The 22,731-nt window shown below is 42.5% G+C and overlaps 2 protein-coding genes across 2 annotated transcripts in view; both read right to left on the reverse strand.

Moving 5' to 3' along the window:
• The window catches only part of LOC146074012 (gastrotropin-like), an 86,605-nt gene that overhangs the window by 16,846 nt on the left and 47,028 nt on the right, over positions 1-22,731 (reverse strand). The gene's annotated exons all lie outside the window — the stretch shown is intronic.
• Positions 16,371-18,734, reverse strand: LOC146072937 (uncharacterized). Its single transcript, XM_083180108.1, has 7 exons — positions 18,710-18,734; positions 18,549-18,593; positions 18,404-18,451; positions 17,702-17,755; positions 17,072-17,228; positions 16,962-16,990; positions 16,371-16,867 (listed from the first exon to the last, which is right to left on the reverse strand). Exons 1-7 carry the CDS (start codon positions 18,732-18,734, stop codon positions 16,833-16,835), a joined length of 393 nt encoding a protein of 130 aa, XP_083036234.1. The 3' UTR covers positions 16,371-16,832.

Genomic DNA, 22,731 nt, shown 5'->3' on the forward strand with positions numbered 1-22,731 from the left:
TATCCTCGTAATCACTGTCAACAGTAGCTCTTTTATTTCTTTTGAACTTAATCAATTCATTGTTGTAAGCCATACATTGAGCCTCCAATTTAGCAATCCAGGTCTTATTAGATTCATGATTGAGCAATGCTGCGTGAGTTTTAGTGAGATCAGCAATCTTGTTCCTGGTCACCTGCAGTTCCCGTCCTGCTTCTTCGACGACCAGGATCATAAGATCCAGGGAACAGTGGTTAAGGATCCCAATCCAGCGGCGCACAAAGTCGGGATTGTGTCGACCGATTGTGGGCGTGTTGCGCACCCGGAATCCCCGGGGAATGCGCTTGGCCCTATAGTATTCGGAAAGGGAAGTCCCATGTAACAAATAGTCTGTCTCACGTTTGCGCAGACGGTATAATTGCTGATGAATATCCTCAATGGTGGCCTCTGGGCCCTTAGGGATCTCGTCTGGACTAAATAAAATGTTCTCGATCTCTGCTGCCGTATACCTATAAGTTTCACATGGAGGGACTGCAAATACCCTACATCCTGCTGTGTCAGCAGCCGGAGAGGCGTTAGATGCTTCCATGTCCACAACAACGGTTAATGCAGCCAAAACGAGAAAACAGTCCAATTGATAAAAAGGATGAAGCATAAATTGCTGTATAATCTTCTCCAATCCACAATAGTATAAACAGTCAATGGTGGTTTTGAAGAAAGTGCGGTGCCTTGCCAAATCCGACACCGGTTGGCAAGGCACCGCACTTTCTTCAAAACCACCATTGACTGTTTATACTATTGTGGATTGGAGAAGATTATACAGCAATTTATGCTTCATCCTTTTTATCAATTGGACTGTTTTCTCGTTTTGGCTGCATTAACCGTTGTTGTGGACATGGAAGCATCTAACGCCTCTCCGGCTGCTGACACAGCAGGATGTAGGGTATTTGCAGTCCCTCCATGTGAAACTTATAGGTATACGGCAGCAGAGATCGAGAACATTTTATTTAGTCCAGACGAGATCCCTAAGGGCCCAGAGGCCACCATTGAGGATATTCATCAGCAATTATACCGTCTGCGCAAACGTGAGACAGACTATTTGTTACATGGGACTTCCCTTTCCGAATACTATAGGGCCAAGCGCATTCCCCGGGGATTCCGGGTGCGCAACACGCCCACAATCGGTCGACACAATCCCGACTTTGTGCGCCGCTGGATTGGGATCCTTAACCACTGTTCCCTGGATCTTATGATCCTGGTCGTCGAAGAAGCAGGACGGGAACTGCAGGTGACCAGGAACAAGATTGCTGATCTCACTAAAACTCACGCAGCATTGCTCAATCATGAATCTAATAAGACCTGGATTGATAAATTGGAGGCTCAATGTATGGCTTACAACAATGAATTGATTAAGTTCAAAAGAAATAAAAGAGCTACTGTTGACAGTGATTACGAGGATAATCGTGTTTATAGTTGGCTGTCCGGGGTGAACCAACGTCAAGAATCCTCTGAGAGACGCCGTCGCCCGTGGCAACCTCGGGGTGGTCGTCGACATCAGGAGGCACGTGAGACCAACAATGATAGTGATTTCATTATCTCCGACTCCGATGATGCAACCCACACCGGAGGCATCCCTTTAGGCGGGACAGAGGTTTCCTCCAGAGCCAAGCCCAACGAAAAGCGCCCACCCGTAGGGGGGGCCAGGCCAAAAGAAATTCGACGCAATCCACCCCGACGCGTCAACATGAATCAGTAGTCATCAATCTGTCATCTCGTGAGCTGTCCACTACAGAAATCCAGGTACTTAACAAAGGCCTCACATTTGTACCAACTAATCTTCATGATCCATTCATGTGGAAGAGAGATCACCACCAAATCCAACGAAAATTAAGGTTAAAGGAGCATTTTCAGGCCACACCCCCCCAGACATCGATGGACCCGATGCACCAGTTTTTGAGTAAAACCACCAGATCTCATTTTGACCCGGTATCCACGAATCCGTCCATCAGGACATTTGGTCGATTATTGGATGACTCGATTTCAAAATTCTCTCAGGCTCCGGGGAAGTTCAAAAAGAACCTAACCCGGCCAGAAGCTCAAGCCCTGAGTACCCTCAGTAAATATGAGGACATTGTTATTCGTCCTGCCGACAAAGGCGGGGCGATTGTTGTGCAAGATGTCTCCAAATATCGCCAAGAACTTCAAGCCCAACTTGCCGATGCCCAGGTTTACAGTAAACTTCCTGCCAACCCCACTGCAAAGTACCAAAAGGAACTGCTTTCCATCCTCAATAGGGCCCAGCAGGATGGCAAAATATCATCTAAAGTAGTGAAAGCATTGCATAAAGAACACCCCGTGGTACCAGTGTTGTACTCTTTACCCAAAGTGCATAAGAATCCCCTATCACCTCCGGGCAGGCCAATTATATCGGCCCGTGATTCATTATATCAAGCTACTGCCCAAATGTTGGATCATTTATTGCAACCACTATTGTTGTTAAAATCTACCTTTCTCAAGGACACTACAAGTTTCATCCATCTGCTTAAACAATTTGATGTGTTGCCTGAAGGCACAATTATGGTCTGCCTTGATGTGTGCAGCCTCTACACCTCCATCCCGCATGATGGTGGGGTAGAGGCTGTTCGACAGTTCATTGCACAATATCTGGATCCGGGCTTGCTTGATCACGATTTGTTTATTGAATTGCTTACACTTACTTTGCAACGCAATTATTTTTTATTTGATGGGGGTTATTATTTGCAGCTAAGAGGGTGTGCCATGGGTTCTCCTGTGGCCCCCTCTTACGCCAATATTTTTATGTTCTTTGAGGAGGAGACAAAGTTTTTTGCCAATCCTGCTGTACGCGATAACCTGCTCCTGTACACCCGCTACATTGATGATATTTTCATCTTGTGGACGGGTGGGCAGGAGCAGCTGTCGACATGGATTGCCGACATTAATCTCGGCAACTCTTCCATCAAATACACTGCTACTTACAGCAGTACTGTCACCCATTTTCTTGATGTGGCTGTCACCATCAGTGACAATACCATTGGCACTGACATTTACTTTAAAGATGTTGACAGGAATACCTTCTTGCTTGGGTCGAGCCACCACCCTCCGGCTCTCAAACGGGGGCTCCCGCGGTCGCAGATGATGAGAGTTGCTCGCATCGTCAGCGATCCCAGCAAGTTGGAATCACGTTTGGATACCCTCATTTCCAAATTTGTGACGAGGGGTTATGACCCAAAAATTCTACAGTCACAAAAATTGGAAGTGTTACAAATTCCCCGTTCTGATTTACTCAAATCCAAACCCAAAAACTCTGCTGCAGTCTTACCTTGGTCTAGCTCCTTTTCTACTGCTAGTGTTGTGATCCGCCATGCCACTAATGCTTTGTGGCCCATTGTTAAAACAGACCCGGATTTACCGGGACTTAACACACTTAGGCCACTAGCAGCCTTCCGCAGGGGTCCAAATTTGCGTGACCGCCTGGTCAAGGCTGACATTACAGGCATGGGGATACCCAAACCCCTCAACACTTACACCAAGGCTCCAGGCTGTTACAGCTGTTGGGATTGTGAGACTTGCAGACACATCGTGTCTTGCAAAAAATTCAAGCATCCACATGGTCCTAAGATGTTTGACATCAGGCAGGTATTGCACTGCAGGATGTCACATGTCGTGTACATCATTGTCTGCCCATGTGGTCTTTACTACATAGGGCAGACCTCCCGCACATTTAGGGAGCGCATGACGGCCCACCGGTCTGCGATCAACCTGACCCTTCGGGGCAAGGAGATTGATCAGCCGGTGGCACGTCACTTCAAACAGTGTGGCCACACTATTACCTCCCTCAAGTACTTCATGATCGATCATGTGGCTGAAACTCCACGTGGGGGAGATAGATCTAAAAAACTCCTGATTAAAGAATCTGAATGGATCTTTAAGTTGGGTACCATTCATCCCAATGGCCTCAACGAAAAGATTAATTGGAACACCCTTTATTAAATCTAGTAGTATGGTCCATTAATATCTTGTTCTGACTTATATATTTTGTTTGGGATTTTTTGAAGCCATGTACATATACTGTTTTGCTGTTCCACCTTGCTAACATGTTTTTTATGTATTCTTTATGTTTTGTTTCAGGCTACACGCACAGCCAGTCAAGATGCCCAGGAGTCGACATCGTGTCGGCGGGAACACTTGTGGACTACTCCTGATATCCATGGTGGGTCTGCTGAGTGGGAGCTCCACGGTAAGACACACCTATGCAATCATGATGTCAGTGTTTGGTCTACAGTGGTCCCAGCCGCGCGCTGCTGACACTCTGGAGCCAGATTGGTATGCGTCAGATTAGCCTGTGTTTTTATATTGTTGTACTCCTGGCTGCGGGCGCTCTAAGTGAAGGCGCTTCAGTCATGTTCCTCCCGGCAGTGAAGGTGGAACGCTGCACTTCCTGTGATGTGAAGCGCAAGCCAGATGTTGCCTAGCAACTAAGGCTGCGCATCGCGTACCGGAAGTCGTCAGTGATTCACTTCCGCCGGCTGGTTACACGCTGTTGGCGCGTCCTGGGGTGTCCTGCAGCCAGGTGAGTATAAATTGTTTGTATTATGTATTTTCCAGTGCTGTAGGTTGGGGCTGAGGAAGGGGGTCACTCCCCGAAACGTTCCCCTGTACACTTTAATACATCGTTTTTGTCTGCATGAAATCAGTCTCCTGAGTGCCGTTTTTTGCTCTTCATTGAACATTGGAAATCTCTGTATTATTTCGTTCTGGCACCTGGAGCATGCTGCACCATTAACCCAGCGAGTGCCGGCAGTTCTTGGATTTGTGTATATATATATATATATATATATATATACACACACACATATATATATATATATATATGTGTATATATATATATATATATATACACACACATATATATATATATATATAGTTCATTTCATAAACGTTTCTGCTGCTGTGCTGCGGCTGGCGGGGGGGTGGGAGGGGGGCTGGCGCTGCGGCTGCTGGCTGGGTGGGAGGGAGGCTGCCGGGTGGGAGGGAGGCTGCCGGGTGGGTGGGAGGGAGGCTGCCGGGTGGGTGGGAGGGAGGGCTGCCGATCGGTGGTGATCGGTGCTGTACTTAACAGCACCGATCTCTGTGTTACCGAGCGGCTTAGCCGCCGGTAACACAGAAAACGCTGCAATTGGCTGTTCACTTTTGAACAGCCAATCGCAGCGATCGCCGACCGGGGGGGGCATCCCTGCCCCCCCAGGGCGGCGAGGGGGGATGTCGGCTGTCAGGGACAGCAGACATCTCCAAACTGTCACCGCGTCTATAGACGCGGTGACAGTTTAATGGCATGACGTACATTTATGCCATGTGTCGGGAAGTACATCCCGACCATGACGTAAATGTACGTCAAATGTCGGGAAGGGGTTAAGATGAGATGTTTCCTCTAACACTCTCCTACACATTATATGTTGGACACCTAATGTATTTTGACACTTGATACGCCTCTTGGCGTGCACCTTGCATCCTACTGACTCTTGTGACATTGCATAACATCTTTACCCGATACTGTGCTGTATTGAGACTCCTACCACATATTGTGGTGTTTACCGTGTAACAGGCACTGCCGCGTGCCGTGACTAATTGCTTTTACTTATTTATTACCTGGGCACCTCTGTGTGTCTAGACTATGTGTTTTGTGTTTATATATGGGCTGAAGCCCGCAAGCCCCATTACCGGGTTTCCCTGACCCCAGCGTGTCATATTATGCCTGTCCCACGCTGCTTATTAAACACATCCTACGTGCATTCACATGCATTCTACCCGCTGGATGACTAGCGGCGCTAACCCCATCTGTCTCCATACAAGGTGGCTTTAAATGATCACGCCAGTACTGCCAATGCCACCACCACTTTCTCCCATGAACACTGTATCCTTTGTGCCCTTGCAACAGGAGCTCATCTGTCACCTAGCAATATCTGGCAAAACACCCAGCTTGTGGCGAGTCTCCGCGCTTAGTCAGCCTCTAGTCTGACGCACGGGGAATCCCACTGTCAGTCTGCCCAGCACCACATGCCCACAGGCATGTCACTGTACCACTGACATCATCTGTGACAGGTGAGGTCAAACGGACCTCATTTATATTCTTTTTGGTGCAATTGTTCTCTATATATGCTGTGGCTTTTGGGTGTTCTGTTCCCCTGATGACAAATGGCAGAGTCCAGTTGAAATAGCAATTGGGACAGCTGCTGTTGCTTTTTCTGCAAATGGAATAAATACTTTTCTTTCTTCAACTGCCGGTCTGGAATCTGGAATATAGGGCGGAGTGAAAAAACTGAAATTGAGAAATTCAAAATCGGCTAGTGTGGGAAAGTTGTGACTTGACCTGAATAATAAACGTGCAAAAGCATTTTGATCTGAGTCAACATCTTCTGTTCTGGCAAGAGGCCTAAAGTTTCACTTTTTAGGTGAAAATAATGAAACCTATGAAGATGCTCCAATCTAGTTATAATTATGTCCGGATGTCTTAGAGTGGTTCAATAATATACTTTAGCATAGTAAAAAACAGTACGAGCTTGTCCTAGTGCAAAGTGACTGACTGGCGGGAGAAAAAAATCCCTAATAATTGACCCATTTTCATGGTCACAATTGTGAATATTGTGTGTTTTCTCCTGAACGTGTTTATAATAGAAGAAGCACAAATACTCTATATGGAATTTCATTGACACTGTGTGAAATATAACACTGCATAATAGCCCTTAATCAGACCTGATTGCAGTACAAATTTGTTCTCAAAATGGGCAAAACAAATGCTGCATTGCAGGTGGGGCAGATGTAACATGCTGAGAGAGTTAAATTTGGGTGGGGTGTGTTGAAACTGAAATCTAAATTGCAGTGTAAAAATAATGCAGCAGGTATTTACCCTGCACAGAAACAAAATAACTCAACACAAATCTAAAGGTGGCCATACATCTACAGATCGATTGTCAGATCTGGCTGGTTGGAACAAACAACTGGTAATATCTGAATGACAGTTTTTGGAAGTTTTCCAGCATTTCAAAGCAAAGTGCTCTCATCCATTACCAGTATTTTGTTCCAAACAGACAGATCGGACAATAAATCTGTAGATGTATGGCCACATTAACTCCCTCTGCACATGTTACATCTGCCCCACCTGCAGCTGCATTACAGCATATAATTATGCCAAAGATAAGACAATATATTAACAGTTAAATACATTAAAGTGCATTATGCTGTAATAAGTATTGCTGATCAATCCTGCCTAGCAGGGCCATCTTTTTATATGGGCTTAATGGGCACTTGCAGAGGGGGCCCCAGGTGTATAAGGGCTGTATGTTGATAGCCCTTTTTCCAGGGATACCAGAATTTTGAAAATCGGCCCTGGGGAACTGCAGATATCCAACTTCAAAGCAGCAGTCCACATCCGACCTGTTAAATACAATTTCCAGTCATATTTCTCAGGTTCTCTCTGACACTAGCGGCTTGTCTCTATCATGCCCAGAACCAGAGATATCAGCCTTCCAGCAGCCGGTCCCTGCTCCAGCTCCAAACGTCTGGTGTAGTTTTATATTTTTGTCAATGGATTGCTCTGGCTCCTGATCTCTGATACCCAAGTTCCCAGCACCTCCTGAAAGTTGGGACTCTAGGTTTTTATACTAGGCTAAGAAATCTATTTCCAGATAATGGCGATATCTGCAGTCAAACAAGCTGCCCTTACACCGGAAAATGACGAATATTAAGCCCACTCCATTATCCAACCGTCCCCTGTGTATAAAACACCCCCTACCTCCCTGGAAGTCATTTACAAGGGACCCTTCATACAGCTCAGTGCCCCCTTCCACATGTTAGTGTTCACCCTCCCACCACCTGTGCAGTAAAGGAGTAATTAGCAGAAGTTACTGCTCCAGGTCCTACATGTTGAATGGAAGTTAGAGCACCCCCTGCCACCCGTGGGACATCAAAGCTGCTGCTGATACCACCCCCCACCCCTAGGAGGGGAGAATGGGTAAGGGCCCCAGTGCATTGCTTTGCCCAAGTGCCCACACTGCTGTTAAGACGGCCCTGCTGCCTAGAAATGAACACAGTGATTGGCATATATGTACTGCTGGACACCACTCATAGAATGATTAACCTGTTATTTTTTGAATCAATGTTCTTGTTTTTTTTTTCCCTAAACATTAGATGTATTTGTTTATTTATTTATTTATTTACAGTTTCTTATATAGCTCAGCAGATTCCGTTGTGCTTTACAATAGTAGACAGTGATAAAACAAACTGGGTAATGACAGACAGACTTGGGGGTTAGAGGGCCCTGCTGCAAGCTTACAATTTATTACATCATAATACACTTCAATGTATTTAACAGTTAATATATTGGCTTATCTTTGGCATAATTATATGCTGTAATGCAGCCCATTTATGTTCCCAGCATAGGGGATGCAACACTGTTTTTCTGTCAATAAACAGAGGTGATATGTAAAATGATACATTAGACAGTTTACACTTACTTGTAATACTTATTGTAACAGTTACTGTTTTTCAATAACAGACTGCAACAGTTATTTCTTATTTATATACACATGATTGTCTATCTTTGTATATGCACTGCAAAGAGAGCAGCATAAATCCAATTTCATGTATTTCAGTGACACTGTGTGAAATATAACACTGCATAATGGCCCTTAATCAGACCTGATCGCAGTACAAATTTGTTCTCAAAATGGACAAAAAAATGCTGGACTGCAGGTGGGGCAGATGTTACATGTGCAGAGAGATTTAAGGTGGCCATACATCTACAGATTTATTGTCCGATCTGTCTGGTTGGAACAAAATTCTGGTAAAAGATGAGAGCAAATGACAGTTGACCATTTGCTTTGAAATGCTGAAAAACTGTCATTCAGATATTACCAGCTGTTTGTTCCAACCGGCCCAATCTGACAATCGATCTGTAGATGTATGGCCACCTTTAGATTTGTGTGTGTTATTTTGTTTCTGTGCAAGGTAAATACCTGCTGCATTATTTTTACACTGTCATTTAGATTTCAGCTTCAACACACCCCACCCAAATTTAACAGCAAATTTGCTGCAATGCAGCATTTGTTTTGCCCAATTTGAGAACAAATTTGTACTGGGATCAGGTCTGATTAAGGGCTATTATGCTGTGTTATATTTCACACAGTGTCACCGAAATTCCATTTAGAGTATTTGTGCTTCTTCTATTATAAACACGTTCAGGAGAAAACACACAATATTCACAATTGTGACCATGAAAATGGGTCAATTATTAGGGATTTTTTCTCCCACCAAAGTCAGTCACTTTGCACTAGGACAATCTCGTACTCTCTTTTACTATGCTAAAGTATATTAATGAACCACTCTAAGACATCCTGACATAATTTTAACTAGATCGGAGCATCTTCATAGTTTTCGTCATTTTCACCAAAAAAGTGAAACTTCAGGCCTCTTGACAGAACAGAAGATGTTGACTCAGATCAAAATGCTTTTGCACGTTTCTTATTCAAGTCAAGTCACAACTTTTCCACACTAGCCGATTTAGAATTTCTCAATTTCAGTTTTTTCACTCCGCCCTAATATATATATATATATATATATATATATATATATATATATATATATATATATATATATATATACATACATATCACATGAAAAGCCTGTGTTTGTCCCTTTGTACTTTACTTTGTAGGACTGTAGGAGACTTCACAGGCTCAGCACTGCCTCTGATTAAAAACCCTCCCATGACGAGGCTGCTGCTGCTGTCCTCCATGGGCCTGAGAAGCATGTAATGAGCTCCACCAATCAGAGCTCAACACATACCCCTCAGCCTCTGCCCTCTTGTGCAAAGTGTAATCTTGTTTAATATGATTGATTTCTCTAGGGAGTGTGTCTTTGTTACAATTGTTTCTTTTGCTGTTTATTTATAGAAAAGCAAAAATTTGACCATATTCATTGATTCATATTTATCGTTACTGGTGGATATGATTATTTATATGCCCGCAGTTTGAGAGAGTGGTTGTCTTAAGTATCGTATGACAGTGGTACTTTAACACATAGGTTGTTAGCACCTTTATTGGTGATGTTGTCACCCCTACATATATATAGGTGCCACTATCTTATACCGTAGATTTATTATCTCATGAATAGTTAGCACCCCTAACCGCTGTAGCATATATTGGTAAGACTGCATGGATCTAGTCTGGTATTTTGAAGCCTTTGGTGGCTCTGTCAGATTGTCCCACTACAGCCTCTGCCTGGACCGGCAGTGATTGTGATTGTTTAATATCCCCCCCCCCCCCCCCAGGAGTAGTAGAGATAGTATTTATTAATTTGGAGTAACTATTTATGTACAGATATTCCTATCTCTGTTTAAAAAGATTGGTGGTTTTATCAAGTCACCCCACCATAACCTTTCCGAAGGAGATTGTGGAAGCAGTCAAACCCCAAAACCTCAATTTCTGCAGTATCTACCCAGTTGCCTCACAACATATATGCCAAAAAGTCAACGAACACTGGCACCTAATATCCAGTGACCCTGTTCTATCCACAGAACTTTCTCAACCTCCCAGGTTTGCCTATAGAAGAGGTCCCAACTTGAGAGATCTCCTGGTGAAAACAGCTCCAGGACTAGCACCGGCGAGTAAGGCACATTGGCTCAGTCGCAAGAAGGGTAAATACAGATGCTTAGGCTGTTCCAACTGCCAATTCTTACAAACTGGACACCACTTTGTCAACCCACAAGATGGTGTTGACTACACCATTAAACACTGCTTGGACTGCAACAGCAGATATGTCATTTATGCGTACGATGTCCTTGCAATCTGCTATACATTAGCAAAACTACTAGAATGCATAAGGAAAGACTTAGCCAACACCGCTCCTCTATGAAAACAGCTTCATTACTCAAGATGCACAGAATGAACTGAAAACCCTACCTGTGGCAAGACACTGTATATCTAAATCCCACAATGTCTCACAACTCAAATGCACCATCATTGATCATATTCCGCCAATGAAAAGAGGTGGCGATAGGGAAAAACTCCTTCAAAGAGAACTCCAGAGGATCTTCAGATTGAATTGTATGGCCCAGTATGGCCTCAATGAAGTCTTTAAGATGGGATGTTTCCTCTAACACTCTCCTACACATTATATGTTGGACACCTACTTTATTTTGACACTTGATACGCCTCTTGGCGTGCACCTTGCATCCTACCGACTCTTGTGACATTGCATAACATCTTTACCCGATACTGTGCTGTATTGAGACTCCTACCACATATTGTGGTGTTTACTGTGTAACAGGCACTGCCGCGTGCCGTGACTAATTGCTTTTGCTTATTTATTACCTGGACACCTCCGTGTGTCTAGACTATGTGTTTTGTGTTTATATATGGGCTGAAGCCCGCAAACCCCATTACCGGGTTTCCCTGACCCCAGCGTGTCATATTATGCCTGTCCCACTCTGCTTAGTAAACACATCCTACGTTCATTCACATGCATTCTACCCGCTGGATGACTAGCGGCGCTAACCCCATCTGTCTCCATACAAGGTGGCTTTAAATGATCACGCCAGTACTGCCAATGCCACCACCACTTTCTCCCATGAACACTGTATCCTTTGTGCCCTTGCAACAGGAGCTCGTCTGTCACCTAGCAATATCTGGCAAAACACCCAGCTTGTGGCGAGTCTCCGCGCTTAGTCAGCCTCTAGTCTGACGCACGGGGAATCCCACTGTCAGTCTGCCCAGCACCACATGCCCACAGGCATGTCACTGTACCACTGACATCATCTGTGACAGTGTGACAGGTGAGGTCAAACGGACCTCATTTATATTCTTTTTGGTGCGATTGTTCTCTACAGCTGCTGTTGCCTTTTCTGCACATGGAATAAATACTTTTCTTTCTTCAACTCCTGAGTGCCGGTCTGGAATCTGGGAATCTGGAATCTGGAATATATATATATATATATATATATATATATATATATACATCTCACATGAAAAGCCTGTGTTTGTCCCTCTGAACTTTACTCTGTAGGACTGTAGGAGACTTCAAAGGATCAGCACTGCCTCTGATTAAAAACCCTCCCATGACGAGGCTGCTTCTGCTGTCCTCCATGGGCCTGAGAAGCATGTAATGAGCTCCACCAATCAGAGCTCAACACATACCCTTCAGCCTCTGCATTCTTGTGCAAAGTGTTATGGGACTTAGTCAACTCCCAGTAATGCACTGCACACTTGTGCAATCAGTGTGCCAGTGCTCCCAATGCTCAGCACCATTAATCTTGTTCAATATGATTGATTTCTCTAGGGAGTTTGTCTTTGTTACAATTGTTTCTTTTGCTGTTTATTTATAGAAAAGCAAAAATTTGACCATATTCATTGATTCATATTTATCGTTACTGGTGGATATGATTATTTATATACCCGCAGTTTGCGAGAGTGGTTGTCTTAAGTATAGTGTGACAGTGGTACTTTAACACATAGGTTGTTAGCACCTTTATTATTGGTGATGTTGTCACCAATTCATATATATAGGTGCCACTATCTTATACCGTAGATTTATTCTCTCATGAATAGTTAGCACCCCTAACCGCTGTAGCATATATTGGTAAGACTGTATGGATCTAGTGAGGTATTTTGAAGCCTTTGGTGGCTCTGTCAGATTGTCCCACTACAGCCTCTGCCTGGACCGGCAGTCACGCTATATGTGGTCTCTTAACACACCCCATTCATTGATTCCTAATGGATCTCTGTGTTCAGAGACTCCGCTCCCTATTCAGGATTACTAGAGTGATATTATTTATTGACCACTTGTGGTATTTGAAGGTAGGTGCAAGAAATGTGTTACACTAATACTTTGTAGCTCTGACTGCTGTCACCTATGTTGGTGTGTATGCCAGCATTAATTCTATAAATGTAGTGCCATAAATATGGTTGTTTATTTGGATATATCACATATGTGTCCCACAGCAACTCCTGCCTTGACCAATAATATCACTGTGCGGGATTGTTTAATATCCCCCCAGGAGTAGTAGAGATAGTATTTATTAATTAGGAGTAACTATTTATGTACAGATATTCCTATCCCTGTTTCAAAAGATTGGTGGTTTTATCAAGTCACCCCACCATAACCTTTCCGAAGGAGATTGTGGATGCATTCAAACCCCAAAACCTCAATTTCTGCAGTACCTACCCAGTTGCCTCACAACATATACGCCGCTGTCAGTCTGCCCAGCACCACATGCCCACAGGCATGTCACTGTACCACTGACATCATCTGTGACAAGTGAGGTCAAACGGACCTAATTTATATTCTTTTTGGTGCAATTGTTCTCTATATATGCTGTGGATTTTGGGTGTTCTGTTCCCCAGATGACAAATAGCAGAGTCCAGTTGAAACAGCTATTGGGACAGCTGCTGTTGCCTTTTCTGCACATGGAATAAATACTTTTCTTTCTTCAACTCCTGAGTGCCGGTCTGGAATCTGGGAATCTGGAATCTGGAATATATATACTGTATATATATATATATATATATAGTAGTCCGTGTGGTGCGGCACTCAGCGCGATAAAGTAAATACACGTACCAACAACAGTGGGTAAACGACAACGTTTCAGTTGTATTTATCACAACTTTTTTCAAGTCAAAAAAAGTTGTGATAAATACAACTGAAACGTTGTCGTTTACCCACTGTTGTTGGTACGTGTATTTACTTTATCGCGCTGAGTGCCGCACCACACGGACTACTATTTACTTTACTGTGCTGGCACCAGCCCAAGTTGACACTTTCCTTGGGAGTGCCGGACCTCCGGATACTATATATATATATATACATCTCACATGAAAAGCCTGTGTTTGTCCCTCTGAACTTTACTCTGTAGGACTGTAGGAGACTTCAAAGGATCAGCACTGCCTCTGATTAAAAACCCTCCCATGACGAGGCTGCTTCTGCTGTCCTCCATGGGCCTGAGAAGCATGTAATGAGCTCCACCAATCAGATCTTAGCACATACCTCTCAGCCTCTGCCCTCTTGTGCAAAGTGTTATGGGACTTAGTCAACTCCCAGTAATGCACTGCACACTTGTGCAATCAGTGTGCCTGTGCTCCCGATGCTCAGCACCATTAATCATTGTCACCTTGGCAGATAGTTGAAGCTGCAGCACTACCCCAATCCCATGCACAAAACCTTTAGCTAAGTGGTTTAGTGTGTAATGGGCATTACGGTGTGCGTAATCCTTATGCTGTGTGTCCAAGGGGCTATAACTTGTGCAGTGTGCCTAAGGGGCTCTACCTGGCACAGTCTGTCTAAGAAACTCTAGCTGGCATAATGTGTATACTAAGTGGCACTACTTGTGTGAATATAGGTCATACTGTGTGGTGTTATGTTAATCGGTACTATTATGTGGCCATGCATTATACACCTTTTTATTAGAGTTTGCCTAGTGTCAGGCCTGCTTCCATCAAAGCCTGACTGCCCCTCCTTGACCCTGCACCTCCCACCATTCTCAACTGCTGCATGAAACTCCGGCTGCCATTCCCACCCATTGCAGTGAGGCCACGCCCCCTTTTTTGTTGAATTCATTTATTTGGCAACTTTAAATTTGGAACTGGGGCCACCCATTGCCAAATTTCTAGTTTCGCCTATAGAATAGAATAGAATCAACTTTATTGGCCATGTGTGCTTGCGCACACTAGGAATTTTTTGTGGATATACAGTACAGCATCAGCAGGGATGAAGGGGGGGGGGGGGAAATACATACATTACATTGAGACGTTACATGCGGGGAACACATACCGCCGAGCAGCACAGCGCCTAGGCAGCCATCTGCGGCGCCACTGGTCGCTGCACCAGCTCGGGTAGGTAGCAGTAAAAGCAGGTACAGACAAGTACAGTATCACACAAGGAATACATACCCGCCAAGCTGCACTATATACATTTATTTCTCCTCTGTATACACAGGCAATTTTTTATCAAAACGAAATAAATCTTTATGTGCCATCATATAAGGGGATTTATGCCCCATCTTTTCAGCATTCTATGCTGGTACCTATCATGGCATGCCATTATTTCAGGAGCATATCATCCTTCTTTACATGGGCAATCATTTATTTTATTTAATACACCATGGGGCTAATTTAGCATGGATCAACAAATAATAAAATCAAATGACTATGGAACAAATGTGCATGTGTACCATACACACTGCGCACGCATGATGGGAAACAGCAACAAAAATGCATGTGGATCGTAGTTTGACTGACTGGAAGTCGACGTTTGGGGGTGGAAACCTGCCATTTTCTGGGTGTGGCAGGAAAAAAAGCAGGTGTGCCCAGGCATTTTCAGGGTGGGTCTGTGATGTCAGCGCTGACCACTTCCTGTCTGTCTCAGTCGCAGATTAGTGGAAGCTTCAGTGATACTCAGATTTGCACAGACGACAAAGTTTCAGAACTCATTGCTGATCTCCAGAGGCAACGGAGGCTCCTGCCGCTGGGGCACTAAGCCCTGAAGGGGCACATCCTCTCCTTCAAACACCAGCTAGCTCAGGGAGAAAGTTTCCCTGGGACCCCGTCACCAGCAGCCATGGTACGCAGCGCAGGCAGTAATATACAGCTGCAGAGCTGTACTGCCAGCGGCTGTCCAGGACAATTTGAATCTGCAGCCTACAGTACCTGTGGCTTGCGAACAGAACTTAGGGCAGGCTGCAGTGCAGGAGCTGGCGGGAGGCAGCACACATTTAAGAAGCCCAGAGTGGTGGAGACACAGGGGCTGCTCACTACAGGACAGGTTCTGTGGCTTCCGGCACTGTGGCTTTAGCGGTGTCAATAAGGTGAGGGCTGCTCATTTTCTAACTTTCCCTGACTCCTCCTCCCTCCCTTACATTATTTCTCTCTGACACTCTCTTGTTTCTCCCTTTATATATCATTCCCTATCTCTCTAATTCTCCTCCTATTTTTCTCTCCCTCACTCCCCCTATCTCATTCTCCCTACCTCTAGCTATCTGTCTATGGGGGGGTGGGGGGGTGGGGGGGGGGGCACCAAGGTTTATCTTGCCTCCTTGCCTCCAAGGTTTATCTTGCTGCAACCGCTGTCCAAGCGCTTCCCTGTGTAACAAAGTCCTTGTACTTTAGCGGGCACATTGCAGGGTGTGACTCCGCCTTGCCCTTTGCTGAGCCCCCCCCTCCCAGAGCCTAGCATCGGCAGTTGTAGTGTAGTGAATTCTCACCACACTACAACTGGGTGTGAATCAGTCCCATGGTGAGAATCTCTAGCAGTTGTAGAATAAGATCCCACGAATTGCTCATAAGGTGTTAGAGCGCTTCTGAACCATTGTGGGCCATTATCCAGGCACCACTGTGTACATTTATATTATTCTATAATACCGAGTACTAGATCAACAAATAACACAATCATTCATTTTATTTTTTATTTTTTTTATTCAACTGCAGATCTTAATTGATGTTATAAGAGCGGATGTTACTTGATGCTTTTGATGTTGATAATACACCGTTGGTAGAAGTGTGCGCCGGAGAATACTCTGTATATTAAGTGCTATGGCTCTACAAGTAAGGAATTGCTGTAAGAAAGGGTTCTTGCAATAGCTACAGCTAATAGCAAATGCAGGAGCTATTTCTTACAGTAATACCTCACAACTAGAACCTCAGATGAAGCACTATTGGTCTAGATGTACTGTAAGGAACTGCTGTGAGTATGGGTTCTTGCATATGCTACAGCTAATAGCTCATACAAGAACACATTCTTACAGCAGTTCCTCACAACTAGAACCAGACAGCGCACACACGGCCTGCATCCTCTTAGTTGGCAGTTGAATCTGCGCCACGAGAAGGATCTAGATAGAAAGATAAATAAATAACATTATATTTCTGGATGTCTGCATTTTATGCAATTGTACGGCACATATAGATAACTGTAGGTTTTCTCACCTTCGATGTCTATATCTCTGTCCTCTGATCTGTTAATAAATAGAGAGATAAATTAATTTTCAGGTTGAACATTTATAAATGGACAATAAAAGAAATAACACAATCCCTACCTTAAGCACGCCCGGTAGCAGAGGAAGAACAGCAGGCCCGCTACGAAGAACAGGATGATGATGATTATTAAACTTAAGAGTGTATATAAGTTTAATTTTTCCTGCTTCTTGAGTTCTTCCTCGAGGTGGATGAGTCTTTTTTCCAGGCCTTTTATTACTGAAATGGTACAAAAAGATGACTCTCGTTAATTCATAAAAATGGTACTTTAAATAAAGGCTGAAATTCTTTAAATACACAGTTTGGGAACCACTGCCATTAACCCTTTCTCACTGCAATGGGGCTTATAAATTAAAACTGATCCCATATACTTTATTAACAAACTGTCATTAGAACCATCTATGATGTGTAACTGCAGAACTGTATTTATCGTTAAACACCAAAAGATGCCACATCTAATACTTCAGTAGTAGCCCTTATGGCCTGTACCCACTGGGCGATATAATGAGGAATATTGCTCAAAAGGGTCAAAATGAGCGATAATGTAAATGATATCAGCCACTGTGTACGTACATTCATTCTGCATAGCGCACAGACCTGCCACATATGTTATATGACTGATATGTGCAACACACAACAGAACACAATCCATCAGGTTCTCTTATTTTCTTATTAACCATTTGATTATTTACCTGGCGCGATGTCCATCACTAATATCGCTGATGACCTTGTATCACCGGGACGCTCTGAAACACATAAGAAGAAATACGTTAAAGTAATTTTGTTATTCCATATCTGCAACATAAGAACTGTACAGCCATGGGTGTAACACAGAAGCGGCTCCATTTCCTGTCACCTCTGTAACATGGGCTGAGGTAATCCGCTGAGGAGCCGCTCTCTGGACTTTCATTTAGGCCAGGGGTGTTCAACATGTGACTCTCCAGCTGTTGTGGAACTACACATCCCAGCATGTCCTGTCAATGTTTCATCATACCACTAATAGAAACATTGTGGCTGGGCATGCTGGGATGTATAGTTCCTATACAGCTGGAGGCAAGGGCGTAATTACTATAGGTGCAAGTGGTGCAGCTGCTATGGGGCCCAGAGCTGAAGGGGGCCCATCTTTGCTGTCTAAGTAATATGTTTTACATACATTTATCACCATCACTTGCTAAATAGGGGACCCTTACAAACTTTTGCTACAGGGCCCATGAATATCTAGGTACGCCTCTGGCTGGAGGGATTTCAATCATTCCTTATATTTATCGCCTGCACTATTACAGCTCTGCAGTCTGTAGCGCTATCATATTCTTATTATAGAAATGGGCATAACCACCATTGTACTGTATGATGTGTTATACTCAGTAAAAAGAGGGATTATTTGAATAACTTACTCTGCTGTGATGGGAGATAGTCCTCCACTGTGCCGTCCGCGGATGAATCTGGAGCAAAACAAGAAAACACCAACAATTGTTATACAGAACTGTACATACACTGATACTGTTATTACAGTTACATGGGTATTATAGCTGTACTTACCATCTACTGCAGGGCTTTTATCAATGCCCTCGGCATACATGGGAGCTGGGGGGACATGAGAAAACAACAAGGACAATTCATGAGTATTCTAGTTGTGCTTACATTATGATACATGCAGTTACAGTACGCTATACATACTACACTAAGGGGCTATGTGTTACCAGTTCCAGCTTTGCTATTAATCATTGTGCATATGGCATTGGACCAGAGGTGCCGGAATCACCCCCCCTGAGTCCAACAATACATCCTGTACTCTCCAAGATCCACCTTATATATCACACAATGCGCCCTGTCCCCTATGTCCTACAATGCACCCCTGGTACCTTTACTATCTTGCAGCAAGGAGCACTCACCCGTTACTTAGTAGTCAAAAGTTATTTTTTAATATAATGAAAGATGTGTGTGTGTGTATCGATGGATAGATACAGTATATATATTTTTGTGTGTATCGATAGATATATATTTATATGATAGAGTTACATACAGATGGAGCGGGGCTCATCATTGCAGGGGATGGCGACGCCACCCGCCATCCCCCGCCACCCGCCTTCCGATGGCGCTTCCCTCAGGTCACTGCCGGCTTGTCGGCGGTCACCCGGGGTCCCCACCAACTCCTCGCACCCCCCTAACCCTGTCCGTCTCCCTGAAGCGCAGACGGACAGGGTTCCCGTCACCCCGCCGAAGGAAACTGAGTGTCAGATGGCGAACCGGGCTGCTGGCGGATCGCCAGCAGTGACGTTCTGGTGATTCGCCAGCAAAGAAGAGCCCGGCCCCATCTGTAAACACAGCATGATAAACTAATGGATAGATAGATATACAAATAAAGATAGATACAACATATTATATATATATATATATATATGAAAAGAAGAAGAAAGAATAGGGGTACATATATATATGTCTGTATGTATGTATGCTGTATCTATTTTATGTTGTATCTATATTTATCTATCTAATCGAGTTGTATCTACATCAATCTAATCTATCTATCTATCTATCTATCTATCTATCTATCTATCTATCTATCTATCTATCTACACAGGATTATATATACTCTCTCTCTCTCTCTATATATATATATATATATATATATATAAATAAATACAATATGTGTGTGTGTGTGTGTGTGTGTGTGTGTGTGTGTGTGTGTGTGTGTGATATATATATCTAAATACAATGTGTGTGTGTGTGTAATAAATATAACATGTAGACAGATAAGAAGTAATACATGTAAATGTACCTGATGTTTCACCTCCATGTGCGGTGTCTGTAATTAGATAGGCCACAAATAGGAGGAGGAAAGTAATGCGCTCCATCCTCTCTCGCCTCAGTGTACAGAAATGAGGGATTCTGTTTGGTGTCTATCATGACATCACCACATTATGATGTCACTGTTTGGTGTCTATTATGACATCAACCCATTATGATGTCACTTATGATACCAAGTGATTTAGGAGTAAGAATGGTGCTACATTTTATATATATATATATATATATATATATATATATATATGTGTGTGTGTGTATAGATAGATACAGTATATATATATATATATATATATACAGATAGAAAGAGAGAGAGAGATAGGTAGATTCATTGTATAGATAGATACAGCATATTCATAGATAGAGATAGATATATACAGCATGATAGACAAGATAGATAGATATATAGATACAGTAGATAAAGATAGATAGATAGATAGAGCATATATATATATATATGTGTGTGTATATAAATACATACATATGCTCTATCTATCTATACGCTGCATCTATCTATCTATCTAGATACAGGATCATAGATATAGCAGATATAAATATATACTCTCTCTCGCTCTATATATATATATGTGTGTGTGTGTAATAAATATAACATGTAGACAGATAAGAAGTAATGCATGTAAATGTACCTGATGTTTCACCTCCATGTGCAGTGTCTGTAACTAAAAAGGCCACAAATAGGAGGAGGAAAGTAATGCGCTCCATCCTCTATCGCCTCAGTGTACAGAAATGAGGCATTCTCTGTTTGGTGTCTATTATGACATAACCCCATTATGATGTCACTGTTTGGTGTCCATTATGACATCACCCCATTATGATGTCACTTATGATACCAAGGGGGTTATTCTAGTTCACTCTTTCTGACAAAATCCTTCTTAGATGGACAAAACCATGTGCACTGCAGGTGGGGCAGATGTTACTTGTGCAGAGAGAATTAGATTTGGGTGGGGTTTTACTTCAAAGTGAGATCTAAATTGCAGTGTAAAAATAAAGCAGCCAGTATTTACCCTGCACAGTAACAAAATAACTCACCCAAATCTAATTCTCTCTGCACATGTTACATCTGCCCCCCTGCAGTGCATATGGTTTTGTCCATCTAAGAAGGATTTTGTCAAAAAGACTGAACCAAAATAACCCCCCAAGTGATGTAGGAGTAAGAGAGCATGAATGGCGCTACATTATATATATATATATATATATATATATATATATATATATATATATATATATATATGTGTGTATAGATAGATACAGTAGAATAGAAAGAGATAGGTAGATTCAGTGTATATATAGATACAGCATATGCATAGATAGATACGGCATGATAGACAAGAGAAATATATAGATAGATTCAACATGCTGTATCTATCTATTTATCTTAAGTTGTATTTTTATCTATCTATCTATCTATCTATCCATCCATCTATCTATCTATCTATCTATCTATCTATCTATCTATCTATCTATCTATCTCTATCTATCTATCTATCTATCTATCTATCTACAGGAACATAGATAGATATCGCAGATATAAATATACTCTCTCTCTATTTATATTTATATATATGTGTGTGTGTGTGTGTGTATGTGTGTATGTGTAAAATAATTATAACATGTAGTCAGATAAGAAGAAACAAATAAATAAATGTACCTGATGTTTCACCTCCATGTGCGGTCTCTGTAACTAAATAGGCCACAAATAGGAGGAGGAAAGTAATGCGCTCCATCCTCTATCGCCTCAGTGTACAGAAATGAGGCATTCTCTGTTTGGTGTCTATTATGACATCACCCCATTATGATGTCACTGTTTGGTGTCTATGATGACATCACCCCATTATGATGTCACTTATGATACCAAGTGATGTAGGAATAAGAGAGCTTGAATGGCGCTACATAATATATATATATATATATATTTATGTGTATAGATAGATACAGTATATATACACATATATACAGTATATATACACACACACATTTATATACAGATAGATAGAGAGAGAGAGATAGGTAGATGCAGTGTATATATAGATACAGCATATGCATAAATAGATACGGCATGATAGACAAGATAAATATATAGATAGATTCAACATACTGTATCTATCTATCTATCTATCTATCTATCTATCTTATGTTGTATTTTTATCTATCTATTTATATTTATATATATGTGCATGTGTAAAATAAATATAACATGTAGTCAGATAAGAAGAAACAAATAAATAAATGTACCTGATGTTTCACCTCCATGTGCGGTCTCTGTAACTAAATAGGCCACAAATAGGAGGAGGAAAGTAATGCGCTCCATCCTCTATCACCTCAGTGTACAGAAATGAGGCATTCTCTGTTTGGTGTCTATTATGACATCACCACATTATGATGTCACTTATGATACCATGTGATGTAGGAGGAAGAGAGCATGAATGGCGCTACATAATATATATATATATATATATATATATATTATATATATATTTATGTGTATAGCTATCTATACACATAAATATATATATATATAATATATATATATATATATATATATATTATGTACAGTAGAATAGAAAGAGATAGGTAGATTCAGTGTATAGATAGATACAGCATATGCAGAGGCGTAACTAGACCTTTGTGGGCCCCATAGCAAAATTTATAATGGGGCCCCCCTGTCCAAGTCGTCGTCATCCCCCGCCATCCCCCCCCCCCCCCCGGTCTTGCGTGACGCACCTCTGTATATAATGTATAATGCGACTGCATACATTATGCAACCCACGGCGCGTCGCATAATGTATAACGCGGGCACAGAGATGCGTCACGCACCTCTGTGCCCACATTATACATTATGCAACGCACATATGCAGAAAAATACAGTAAAATAAATGAAATTATAGCCCAGCTCACC

This window comes from Crinia signifera, chromosome 4, assembly GCF_055691185.1.
Source record: "Crinia signifera chromosome 4, ASM5569118v1, whole genome shotgun sequence".
In the NCBI taxonomy this organism is placed as follows: domain Eukaryota; kingdom Metazoa; phylum Chordata; class Amphibia; order Anura; family Myobatrachidae; genus Crinia; species Crinia signifera.